Below are 14159 nucleotides of genomic sequence, written 5' to 3' on the forward strand. Positions count from 1 at the left end.
TTGACACCCTAAAAGAGATTTGGGCCTAGAAGTACTAACCCACAAATGAGGCAACAGTAAATGTAAGTAAAAGTGTAACTTTTTGCCGTGCTGTACAGCACCTCTTCTTTTGCACCAGTTTTCAGAAATGTCCACATGCGTTTTATTTTTTGATTCCTAAGGCAACTTCTGTACTTTAGGCTGTGCCAGCAATGCATATGAAGAAACCTTCATATCTCAAGCAAAAATACTAATATAAAGCAGCATGGTACAATAGGTATATTATTCCATTATAAATGAAGGAATTTCATTAGTTTTGTGTCCTCTTACCCATCTTTAAACGTACTTAAGAGAAAACTAGCCCATGCCTTATTCCTCTTAATTGCTCCATCGGCCTCCATGTTGTCTCTGTACGATACCTGTAGACGGCAAATGGAAATTTCTTTTCATTACGCATTATACACAGGATCATATTACACAGCATGGAGGGAGGCTGGGATCCTGTCTCACAGACATACTGTTACGTAACAATCCAACTGATGAGACGTATTTATGGGTGGCAATAATTGGTATAACCTAATTGTAGGACGGAGCGGGGAGCAGGCACATCTCTATGAACACTCCCCGATCATGAATACGAAATGAGCCCAGCATCTTCATCAGGAGAGCCTTCATCATTGGTCAGGGAGAGACTTGCCTCCACTGATGTCATTTCTGACAAAAATCAGGTTTCCTACAGATAAAGTGACAGCCTGGAAAGCCCAGTGTCACATACCGAGAGCAGGAATCTGTGGCAGAGCATCCCAAGGAGGATTGTATCATGGCACACTCCAAAGAAGACAGCAGGTAGTGTTATGTGTTACCAGAGGGAGGTGGGAAATAATGATGAAAGCCAGTATCAGCAACATGAAAAGGGAGGTCATCTATCTATTTAGTATTTGTATATGCATCGTCCTGTGTACGGTATCTTTTCCCCCATACGCTGTCTTTCATCAGCACTTTCATCTGTGCTACTCCCAGGGGTCACATAGTTCCTAGGTTACAGATATTGAATTTATCTTCACAAATATTGTTGTTTTTAGGTGGTCAGAGATGGTGATTTAAATATTTCTGTACAGTGTGTTAAGAAAATATATCGCGTTTTAATTTGAAAATATATGCCAAGGGGAAGGTGAGCAACAAATATTTATTTGTAGGAGAAATAAACGGGGGTAGTGAGATTTTGCTAAATGCAATAGTAGTGAGAGGACACCGTACAATGCAAATTCAAACACATTTATGAATGACTTTTAAAATGTCTATTCGACATCGGTATCTAGTTTCTTTAGCTTCCAATTGTCTCTCTCCAGTACATTGACTCATGCAGAGTACACTTGCCTTTAGCGTCCTACTCATAGTAATTATGTTACACAACCGGTTAAACAGATTAGTAGTGTGGCTCAGTGCTGACGCGTCTGAAAGCAATGTCAATGTTATACGTTATTGTATACCCAAGGAAGGATTTGACAGCTTTTTGCAATTCTTTCCCTTTCTATGAAATACTTGTATGTTAAATATTGTCTTTTTCTGTGCATTGATAAATATAGTAACAGCTGAGTATCAACTGTATGGGTATTGCATAAATCTCTGCATTCTGCACAGGGCCATCTTAACAACACTATGGGGCCCTAGGCAAAGCAGTGCACCGGGGCTCATATATATATATATATATATATATATATATATATATATATATATATATCACTTTTTTTTCCATATAGTGGCCCTCTTAACTTACCTTTCAATCACCTTGTTCTCCAAGTCCGATTCCCTTCTCTTCTTTTTTCCTTGCTGAGTCTCCGTTCTGCGCTCCTCTGTGCTGTGCTCGCAGTGAATGTCGGACGTGACATCACACCCAACATTCACTGCAAGCATAGCACGGAAGAGGGGACCAGGGAGGGAGCCGGATCGCCACCTCACCTAACCACTTGCTCTGAATGGTCAGGTGACCGCAAAAGGTTGTTTTTTGTTTTTTTTACAGGATTTTTTTTTTACAGGAGTCCTGCCTGGGGTCCCCTTTTCCCCTGGGCCCCCGGGCACCTGCCCATTGTGCCCAGTCAGAAAGACGGCCCTGATTCTGCATATACTGCAATAATGGAAAATGAGTCTTAGTTCTTTACACACCCAAAGGGGGGGAGGTTGACTGGAGTGGGGATCAGCAGGTGACTATTTCAATCTTTCAAAAATGTTCTATTTATTGCTTCTAGCAAATATACCTGCATTATACCCCACAGTGAAGCATAATTCCTATAACAAACTCTCTTTTAAAAAATAAGTGTGGTGGGACTGGAGAAAACTACAACCAACTCTAGGCTATGTCAGGTTGGGCTGGTCACACTGTTAAGCTGGGTACACACTACATGGTTTTTGTCCAATAATCGGCTCAACCAGCCGACATACGACCGCTCGTTCGAAAGTCGGGTCAGTGTGTGCAGTGACACGATGGTTGAAAGTCTGCCCAAATGGACGCTCGTCGCCTCAATTGGTTAAATATTTTCGTTACAATCTCCTTTCTGTTGTGTATAAATTGCTGACCAAACCAGGACAATCCTCCGATACTTCCTCGACCTGGGGCGCGTGTGTATGTAAATTTGGGATGCCTGTGCCAGTCCCACGTGGTGCGGTATCCGCACATTACTGAGTTGTGTTTTGTATAGATGTGTATTGCACCTGTCTGGTTGCAGACCATTACACTTGTGTAAAGCACGTGTGTTATTACCCTTTGCATAAATGTTGGAAATGTATTCATATTTACCCTTTATAAACTTATACCTTTATAAACTATTAAACTTATAGTCATATTAACCTTTATTAGTAATAGTTGCTAGTCCCTGGGCGCATGAACAGTAATACCATGTAAAAAGCAAAAACTATTTATTGGATAGTAGAGTGCAACTGTCATGTAGAGCTGTACATATACACATATAACAGTGTTAGATTGCCTTAAATGGTAAGTCGTTGGCAGCACAATACATACAACAGGCATATATAACAAGCATAGGTAAACAATAATTAGGGCCAATGGCATAAATAGTCCTAATGGTGCTAGTAAAACACCTGATAGTAAATCTGATTGATCATGTGTGCGACAAGTCTGGGTGATCAGCCCACAGGTCAAACACACACTTTTGGATAATAACAAACAATGTCTAATGGTGAATCTCATGAATCCATTCCTCCTGGGTGAGGATATGCAGCAAATGGAATAGTGCAGACAGTTGAATGTCCCCAAATGTATAGTGGATCAGTTCCAAAGATAAATCCTAGTTTAAAAGTGGCGATTATTTGCAGACAGGTCCATCGGGTGAGCCCAATTGCGGAGACAGGTTAACGGACTTACCCTTAGTGAAGCAGAATGCAGTTCACATATACGTGGTTAATCCATAACCTGAAACGCTCCCTTGTGTTCTTGGGCCCGTTGCCGTGGAGATGTTCTCACGTCCTGCTGCCTGGCGGAAGTGTCCGTCTCTGGATAGATGGTATTGCGCATGCGCATGCGACCGTGATGCCGCCGCTCGTATCGGCGGATTTGAATTGAATTGTTCACAAAACAAACTTCAAAGAACTGTGTAGTATGTAGATGTGCGGATTCAATCCTACGCGTTTCACCTTGGGGCTTCCTCAGGGATTGTGGAGAATAAACCACATAGTGTTAATGCAACAGTTTTATTGCAGGAGAAAGTACAAACATTTTTATTGCAGAATATGACAAGTGAAAAAAATAGTATTACACATTAAAGGTGCTAGTGGTTTGTGGCAGAACAGTTCCAAACAGCATACACATTGCAACAACATTTTTCTGAAGGTTTTTAATTTTTTTTCTTCATGTCGCTTGGGTTTATATTAAGGGGCAGGCTGGCCCGGGGGGCTGGGGGGCAGCTGATAGGGGCAGGCGGTAGGCCGCCCCCCGGATAAATTAACTCGTTTTTACCGGCGGCCGCATCAGCGCACAGGCAGCCGCTTCACGTGACACGAGATGCTGCCGCGTGTGCGCCCCCCGGGCTGACATCTGCCAGCCCGCCCCTTTTTATATTCCCTTTGATTTCTTTACCTGCGAAACAAGGAAATAAAAAATGTTTACCATTAAACTTTTATATCTGTAATCTATATCCAACACCAGAAATACTCTCATTTGCTCACCTTGCACACTGCTCGAGATCAGTTTATGTTGTGGTCCCTCTGGCAGAATCGCAATAATAGCGGGCTTAACCTCCATATATTCTGGAAAGCAGGCGTCATTTTGGTTATTATAACGGTACAGGTATGTGCCCAAAGCATTTAGTTGTCTACACATGCTCACTGAAATACCTTTGTGTATAACTTCTTTCATAACAGGTGTTACATTAGTGGCATCAGTGGTATCTAAACTGGCCTTCTCACCGTTAATTGTTGGTTCTGACAAAAAAATAAATCTATGTTACAGATCAGGCATTTGCATTGCTTCATGTGAAACTAGAATGAAATAAAGTCCTTCAAACAGGTACACTACATGTGCTACTCACTTTTTTTTAATGTCGTAGTCGTACTGGACCAGTACTTTTACCATCATCTCCACCTCACTTGGGCTCATTGGATTTGCTCTTTGCTCTTCTTGAGCATCTCCATCCTCCACCTTAACTTTTTCAACACTTTTCTTGGCCCTTCCAGCACCATCTCTGACTCTGTCTCCATCTCCATAGCTGCAACCCCCACTGACACCTTCTCTTCACCCGCAACCCACACTGACTCCTTCTCCTCACCCACAACCCCCACTGACACCTTCTCCTCACCCGCCGTCTGCTCACGTTACTCGGCGCCAGACAGGTTCCTGTCATTTTATACACTCAGACATGGGTGTTCGTTTCTGCTGTGGATCAATCAGCGTTGATGTCCGCAGAGAATGGAGCATTGTGGGTGATGCCTGTTCGTGTATAATAACCTCTTGTATGGAGATTTTGGGCTATTACTTTAACCTGTACATACGAAGGGATTTTATTATTAGGGAATAATTATTGCATTGGACCTTACAAGTTAAATGTTTTTTCTACATTTTATGTATAGTAATAAACTTCTATTTTATAAGAATGAATGAAGAGACAGTGTTGCCTGCTCTTTTTATGCGACTTTGGGTGTTAACTATAGTGAAAGCTCTGCCCCTTTATGCTAATGTCTCTGGTATATTGTTACATGCCCCGCAAATGTTGCTTCAGTGTGTACGAAATTAAAATCATTGCTCACGACAGCTGGCTGTAAAAAGTCGCTAACGGGACGGCCACTCTTCCCTTTATCATCTAAAACAAGGCTAGTGTGTATGCAGTCCATGGACGAAGCGATCAGACCATCGATCGGGTGTAAAATTGATCGGCATAAAAAGTTGGTGGAAAATTCTGTAGTGTGTACCCAGCTTAACTGGGAAACCTGCATGTTGGGGTATATTTACTATGGAACCGCCAATTCCCGGTGCTGTGAAATCATTTTTTAAAATGGCACTATTATTAAAGACAAAGCCCATCTGGATTTGTCTTTAATAAAATTGCTGTTTATAGAAAAGGACTTCAAAGCGCCAGGAATCGCATAGTAAATATATCCTGTAGAGTTGGTCCCCGCAGTGTGGGGTTTATCTGTCTTAGTGGGACACAGCCCAGCCTGTTCAGCCAAAAAATAGATTTGGTCTATGAAAAACTGGGCCAATAGGTGTTGAAGTTATAATTGTTTAAAGGTAAAAAATATTATTTTAATATGTGGCATTACTAGTCCCAGCATGTCCTGGCAGCTATAATCTGCTTGGGCATGCTGGCAATTGTATCTCTACAAGCGCCCGCATGCCCTGGTAGCCAGGGCCCACTGGGTCCTGTAGTGACACATAGTAAAATACTTTAAAGAAAGACACACACTATAGAAAATGTAACTTAAAGAAACACTCCCTAAATCTGTTGTACTCGTTTATTATAATGCTAAGTTCAAAATGATTCTCTTCTTTCTTTTCCGTCTTCTTTCTTCTACGGTAATCCAAAGATTGAAAAAAAAAACTTCCCTAGACAATGATTGTTGTTAGATGAGCGCTATTCGCTGTCTCCATCCCTGTGGTCTTGGGACCAGAAGTGCGGCACCACCAGGTCCTCATGACTTACTGCACATGTGCAAAGATCTCTCTCTGTTGTCAGTTCTCTTAAAGGGATATCCGGCTGTGAAATAACGCTGTTGCATAGGAGTATATGAAAAGACTGTGATGGATGCTGCAGGGATGTGCAGCTTGCAAGTAGCTGCTGCTTGCCCTATATGTAATAGATAGCAGAACTACACGGATGTATAATACATAGATACAAGCACCTGTATTACACAATAGGGCCTGCTGCATACATCTGCATACCTGCAATAGTTACTTCAAGTTATATCATGTATGTGTATACCTGCATCCTGCATATATTACTGTATCCTGTTAAATAAACCAACGTTCCTGGTTAAGAATTGCAAACGTGTGAATTCACCTCCTTCTCACATTCTGCTGACACCTATTACAAGTATCTGCCAATAGGTTAATAATGATTACCTGCTCCTTGCAGAGCTGTGGCTTGTCCATAAATAACCAATCCAGAGCGGCTTCGCCCTGAACAGGAAAGCCTCTCTGATTGATTATTTGCGTATAGACCCCACGTGGGGTCTCAATGAACTTGATAAAATATGAAACAATGAACATGGTTGTATCTCAGTATGAGAGGGTCATCCCATGGTGTCTGTTTCCCCCGTTGGTAGTCGTGTAATCGGCACTTACAAACCTGACACACACCACACTGACAAAAAAATCATGATGAGTATAACAGCGATAATATAATGATCACCTGTATTACCTCATACTTACCGTGACTGGTAGGGCAGGGGGGCGTGACCGGAGGGCAGGAGGGGGCGGGGGGTGGCCAATTGCGTCATTTTGGCCCCGTCCCCACAAGGTAAATGACGTTTTCGTGCGAGGCGGGGCCAAACTGGCGCGATTCACTGAGAATCGCGTCAAATGACGTGAATTCCAGGAAGCAGGAAGTCTTCACTTCCTGTCTGCTGATCTGAGGAGCGACACTGGCCAACATAACTACAGGTAAGTAAAGGAGGGAATGCCATGCATATTTATAGGGAGTGAGAGGGGGGGACTGCCATGCATATCTATAGGGAGGGAGAGAGGGGGGGGGGGGGACTGCCATGCATATTTATAGGGAGGGAGAGGGGGGACTGCCATGCATATCTATAGGGAGTGAGAGGGGGGGACTGCCATGCATATCTATAGGGAGGGAGACAGGGGGGGACTGCCATGCACATCTATAGGGAGTGAGAGGGGGGACTGCCATGCATATCTATAGGGAGTGAGAGGGGGGGATTGCCATGCATATCTATAGGGAGGGAGACAGGGGGGGACTGCCATGCACATCTATAGGGAGTGAGAGGGGGGGACTGCCATGCATATCTATAGGGAGGGAGACAGGGGGGGACTGCCATGCACATCTATAGGGAGTGAGAGGGGGGACTGCCATGTATATCTATAGGAAGTGAGAGGGGGGGACTGCCATGCATATCTATAGGGAGTGAGAGGGGGGACTGCCATGCATATCTATAGGGAGGGAGAGAGGGGTGGTCTGCCATGCATATCTATAGGGAGGGAGAGGTGGGGGCTGCCATGCATATCTATAGCGAGGGAGAGGGGGGGACTGCCATGCATATCTATAGGGAGGGAGAGGGGGAGGATCTGCCATACATATCTATAGAGAGGGGGGGGACTGCCATGCATATCTATAGGGAGGGAGATGGGGGGGGGATCTGCCATTCAAATCTATAGGGAGGGGGGGGACTGCCATGCATATCTATAGGGGGGAGAGGGGAGGGGGGATCTGCCATTCAAATCTATAGGGAGGGAGAGGGGGGACTGCCATACAAATCTATAGGGAGGGAGAGGGGGGACTGTCATACAAATCTATAGGGTGGGAGAGGTGGGCTGTCATACAAATTTATAGGGTGGGGGGACTGCCATGCAAATCTATAGGTGGGGACTGCCATGCATATCTATAGGGAGGGAGAGGGGGGGGCGGCCATGCATATCTATAGGGAGGGAGAGAGGGGAGACTGCCATGCTGTTCTATAGAGAGGGGGGTCTGCCATGCATATCTATAGGAAGGGAGAGGGTGGGACTGCCATGCATATCTATAGGGAGGGAGAGGGGGGGATGGACTGCCATGCATATCTATAGGGAGGGAGAGGGGGGGTATCTGCCATGCATATCTATAGAGAGGAGGGGAATGCCATGCTTATCTATAGGGAGGGATATTGGGGGATCTGCCATACAAATCTATAGGGAGAGAGAGGGGGAACTGCCATGCCTATCTATAGGGAGGGAGAGAGGGGGGGATCTCCCACGCATATCTATAGAGAGGGGGTACTGCAATGCATATATATAGGGAGGGAGAGGGGGGGATCTGCCATACAAATCTATAGGGAGGGAGAGGGGGGACTGCCATACAAATATATAGAGTGGGAGGGGGGCTGTCATACAAACCTATAGGGTGGGGGGTGCTGCCATGCAAATCTATAGGGAGGGAGAGAGGTTGAAATGTGTGAAGGAGAGCAGAGGAGGGGGCTGATATATGTGACTGGGGGGGTTTGATGTGGCGGGGGGAATAGCTACAGAATGGAGGTAAGGAAAATGGCTGCAGGGAGGATGGATGCAGGGTGGGAGGTAAGGAAAATGGCTACAGGGGGGTTAAAGAAAATGGCTGCAGGGGGGGTAAAGAAAATGGCTACAGGGGGGTTAAAGAAAATGGCTGCAGGGGGGGTAAAGAAAATGGCTGCAGCGGGGGGTAAAGAAAATGGCTACAGGGGGGTTAAAGAAAATGGCTGCAGGGGGGGTAAAGAAAATGGCTGCAGCGGGGGGTAAAGAAAATGGCTGCAGGGGGTGCTGTGAAATCATTTTTTAAAATGGCACTATTATTAAAGACAAAGCCCATCTGGATTTGTCTTTAATAAAATTGCCGTTTATAGAAAAGGACTTCAAAGCGCCAGGAATCGCATAGTAAATATATCCTGTAGAGTTTAGCCCGGGGGCCTCCCTTCCCTTAATCCGGCCCTGTGGACAGGGGTCAGCATGGGCACTCTGACCGGTCTGTGGCTACGCAGCCCCATACGCAGCAAGCTGCAATGCACTGTGTGCTCTGACATCTTTCTATAATAACCAGCATTAACTTTTTCAGCAATTTGTGCTACAGTAGCTCTTCTGTGGGATTGGACGAGACGAGCTAACCTTCACTCCCCACATGCATCATTAACCTGCCGCTTTGGGGATGCTCTGACCCAGTCTTCTAGCCATCACAATTTGGTCCTTGTCAAAATCTCAACACTTTCTTTGAATTGTTTCTAACTTTTAAAACATATCTCCATCACTAAATGTACTGGTTATGACATGTCTGGACCTTTATATTCTTTTTGTTTTCTTGTCTTCTTTCAAAATACTTGGATTTGCAGATCATTGACATCACATTGTTGCTTCAATTCAGAGACAGTGTTAATGATCTTTACTAAATGTCCGGTTATGAAACTGTGTTTTGCAATGGTCATTAATCAGTGGATTTGTGAAATTATTTTTACTGAGAATGATGCTTAGTGTCTTGAGACACCGTACATTACAGTCTCCTTGCACAGTAAGTCATATGACCTGTGAAATGCATTTGACACATTACTAAATCAGCATGTTGTATCATCCACAGTTTTCTAAAATTGCCATCATGAAGATTCAAATTAACACTAGGATATTAGACTTGTAACTTAAAAAGCATCAATATATATAAATGTTTTAATCAAAATGCACTTTTAGAATCCGAGAAAGATTTTGCTTTATGAGCACACCTGCCAACTGTTCCGATGTAGACGGAACAAATCCGATTTGAGGGTACTGTCTGGCTGTTCCAATAGTCGGTACATTTGTCCTGATTGCTGGGGAATTGGGAGGCATGTTCCAGGTCACCATGGTGAGTGCACGCTGTGTGCCCAGTGGTTGCAATTTAAGGGTATTTTCAGGGGAAAGGCAAGGGCAAACGCAGGATTTGTAGAGGGGGGTTTCCACACCACGCCGCCAGTGGGCGTGACCAGCATGCAGTGGCTGTGGCTATAATTTTAGACAGTACTTGGCGGCTCTCCAACTCTTCCTATCCCTATAATATACATGGGCAATGCTGTGCACTACTGTTAGGTGCATGCAGCTCTCTCTTTTCAAGCAGAGCTGTGTGAAGTGGGAGCAGGGTCCAGCCACCTCAATTATACAGTGCCCCAGGCTTGAAGGGGGTTTCCAGGCACTAGGAACCCCCCCCCCCTCCCCACTCGGTTTGCCTATGAAAGGCCTGTAGTTTCTGAATGTGCCAGGCATGAACCCGGGGAATGTGGCATACCCTCAACTTGTAAGTAAATTTTTTGCATGTAAATTAGCTGTAGGATCTCTCAGTTTCCAACAGGATTGGCGCTGTTGGTTTGAGGCTAAGCCATTCTCTTCTGGATAAGATCTGTGATAAAACAACAACAAGCAAAACAATGCTTCATGTAATTATTTAATTGTATTTAAAAAATAATATAAAATATTTAGTAATCAAGGTGCTATTAGCATTTGTGGGAGGTGCAAAGATCTGGCTAGTAAAAGCTTGACATAATAACCTCATTGGACCTGATTGTTTAGAAATAGGATTATCATCATCATCATCACCATTTATTTATATAGCCCCACTGATTCTGCAGTGCTGTACAGAGAACTCACTCACATCAGTCCCTGCCCCATTGGAGCTTACAGTCTAAATTCCCAAACATACACACACAGACAGACAGACAGACTAGGGTCAATTTTGATAGCAGCCAATTAACCTACTAGTATGTTTGGGAGGAAACCGGAGCACACGGAGTAAACCCACGCAAAGTATTGCCACTTGTGCTTATTTATATTTAACAATACAGAAATGGAAGTTGCTCAATCAATTTATAGGTTGCTGAGGAATTTTTCTCTGTCGTTTATATTTAAATTTTGTTGTTTTTTTTACTTTCCCTCCGATGCAATCTAAATACAATGCATCTAGTGGAGCATTGCAGGGAAGACTCAGGAGCAGTAGGAATCATTGTTCCCTATGGCAGCAGCCATGTTCTGTGTGTTTTTAGTAGGGAATTTAGTATAGGGGCAGGGACTGATGTGAGTGATTACATGTTCTCTGTACATATGATTGGTGCCTTATAAATAAATTATAATAAATGAGAAGTGAGCACATTAAATAGATCGATTTGCGAGGGGATAGGGTTGAGTGGACAGGTAATAGAGCAGGAGGACAAGAAGAGGGGAAAAAGTTCATCTTCATTTGTGGGAACAAAGTGCCAAGTAAGTTATTGCTTGGGGAATTGGATACCATTTCTTATTGAATCTTGTCCATCTTGTTTTTTAAGCAGGAATGTGGGCAGTGATATTGGTCCGGTTATTATAGGAGGGTTAAATACAACTGAGGACAATGTAAACACGTGCCTGTAAATAAGTCCTAACTGTCTGCCCATACAGCAACCCGAATGGAGGAGAACTGCAGCACAGACAGTGTTGAATGTAAGGATCATTGATCCCTACACATCATTTTTTTTTCACACACCTTATATAAAGCTGCGTTCAAGGTTCATTAGGCATTTGTAAACAATTTGTGTGTATAGCTAATTGTCCTCCTATAGGGATCTATAATCTTATCTTAGCATAGTCTGTGATATATTTACACACATACATATCTAGTTCTCTCTGATTAGATGAACGTCTGGGAAATGGACAGTATAACCATGGGAGAGTACATAGCTGTGTGTCTCCTATAGTGTGTTAATAAAAGTTGTGCGTACACGCTGACCTTCACATGGAGTGGTGTGTGGAAAGCGATAAGGCTGAGGATGGAGGAGCAGGAATGAGAAGACAGGTGTATAACACTACTATTTTTCTTTTTTGGTTTCTGCACAGTTTTTGGGTAGATTAAAAAACTTTCCTCTTTGCCACAAAAGTGGCTCATGATCAATGTGTTTTGACGAAAGGAATCTCTTTTGCTTACATTTCCCACCTCTCTAGTTAAAATTCCTGGAGCTCGGAGATGTAGTATTTTGGCCTTTATAATAAACCTGGGTACTATAAAATGACCATGATACTAATAGGACATTTTTGTGACCTGGGCAGTTTTGTCAGTGACCTGGGACAGACTTTCTGAAAAATATGTCAGCATCCAGTTACAATATAAAAATTATTACTGATTTTCATTGCTGCTCCTGAGAGTTAAGGAAAGGTAATAAAGTAGAGATCTCCTTCTGCTACAAAAGATCATGGGAAGTGGTTCTTAGGCTTTGCTGCTTTTAGTCTACCCTTTAGTCAGTCTGTTTAACAGGTCTGCAGACACATAGGAGTTTATGTAGGGTCGAGTCTGAAATGGAAGCGCCATAATAACATACTTGCCGACTTCCTCAAATCGGCGCCTGGGAGCTGCCTGGAGGAGGTGGGCATTTCAGGGGTGGAGTTATGCAAATCAAGCCATTTCGCCCCCACCCTGCGACTTAATGATGCAAATGCGTCATTTTACATCGGAGCAGGGCCAAATGCCGCAATTCCCTGAGAATCGCAGCATTTTGGTTCTAACTCTGCCCACTATACTAGGACGTGGACAGTTGCGGGAGGCTGGCATACTCTCCCGGGAGACCTACCCGGAAGCCGGAGTCTCCGGTCATTCCGGGAGAGTTGGCAAGTATGAATAAAAAGGAGTATGTCTCAGTCTCTATGCAGACAGAGACGTATATGGTCATTGTACCCCTTGGTACAGGAGAGGGAAGGGGCAGGCCAAGTACAGTAAGGGTGTGTTATTGCTCTTTAATAACTATGTAGAGGTAGAAGCCTCTTAGGAGGCGTATCTGTTGTGCCTGCTTCCCCCTAGTGCAAAATCCATGCTGATGATGAAGATAGAAATGCATGCATTGTGTTCAATTCCTTTGCAGTGGTCATGGGATTATGCATTATCTTAAACTATACCAAGAATATCAGTTTATATTGCAAGTATAGTATACAATGTCTACAAAAATCATAATGCAAAGTTTTTAATTGATTTATAAAGACATTATTTTGAGATATTTTTTTAAAATAACACAAGCAATTCGCTCGTGTGGTCTAAAAACGAGTGCAATGTCCGATAATAATACAATAATAACTGATTATTTTTGGGCATCAGTAACAAATGCATTTGGAAGATGATCGCTATCTGCCAGTCTGTGCAGTCATCTTTGGCCCACATTAAGATGTTCAATTAAGCCAGAAGCAATCCAACTTCTCAGTCCCACAAGCTGGATCTCATCTGGTTTAGCCAATCACTTGTGTACTTGAATCAGGCAATGATCCAATCGCTTGCACTCAGAGCGACCAGCAGTATTGGAGCTTCTAATGCCACATATACATGTGTTTTTGAGTGTGCTGTCTCGTGACCTTTTAGCCATATTTAGCCAATTGGAAAGCCTTATAACATGTATTCTCAATATAACTGGTGAAAGGTTATATGTACATCCTGAGAAAATACTCTTTCTCTTACTCTGCTTAGAAAATTATCACAGTTCTGCTACGTGCTTACACACAACAATATACATTTCAGTTGCTATTAATATGCTTGAAATCTGAAAACTATTAACCAGTGACAGACATAATCCAATAGAGACTTACGTCTACAGGGATTTTGCAATATATGGTCAAAGTCTGTAAACAATTATGCCTTGAAATGCAAAAACGAAATCATGGAGCAAATGTATTACTATTAAAAATCTTGTGGAGCATGACATCTTAAAACATACTGTAAATTCTTGCACCATAATAAACAGCGTACACCAAAAAGAGAAGCCACTTTTTTATTGAAAAACATATAAACACAAGGCAAAATGAAACATACATCAGCAGAGGCGCACGCAGGTTGGGTTTCTGGGTCTCCAGAAACCCCTCCCCTCCACTAACGAAGTGCCCCACATATTGGCACTGTACTATACAGCAGCCGCGGCGCTGTCAAAGAAGCGTCCACGGCGGTGCTGTATACAATATAGCACCGCCGCGGACGCTTCTGCAGCGGCTGCTGTATAGTACAGCGCTGCCGAAACAGAGCTGCTGCGCATGC

General features: G+C 43.5%; 1 protein-coding gene across 1 annotated transcript in view; it reads left to right on the forward strand.

Annotated features, from left to right (window-relative positions):
• Positions 1-575: 575 nt before the first annotated feature.
• Positions 576-14159, forward strand: part of PNP (purine nucleoside phosphorylase) — a 38277-nt gene continuing 24693 nt past the window's right edge. Inside the window, exon 1 of the mRNA XM_075212450.1 lies at positions 576-825. Coding sequence (XP_075068551.1) covers positions 800-825 — 26 coding nt within the window. The 5' untranslated portion in view covers positions 576-799. The remainder of the gene's footprint in view (positions 826-14159) is intronic.

The sequence above is a fragment of the Mixophyes fleayi genome, chromosome 1 (genome assembly GCF_038048845.1).
Source record: "Mixophyes fleayi isolate aMixFle1 chromosome 1, aMixFle1.hap1, whole genome shotgun sequence".
NCBI classification, from domain to species: domain Eukaryota; kingdom Metazoa; phylum Chordata; class Amphibia; order Anura; family Limnodynastidae; genus Mixophyes; species Mixophyes fleayi.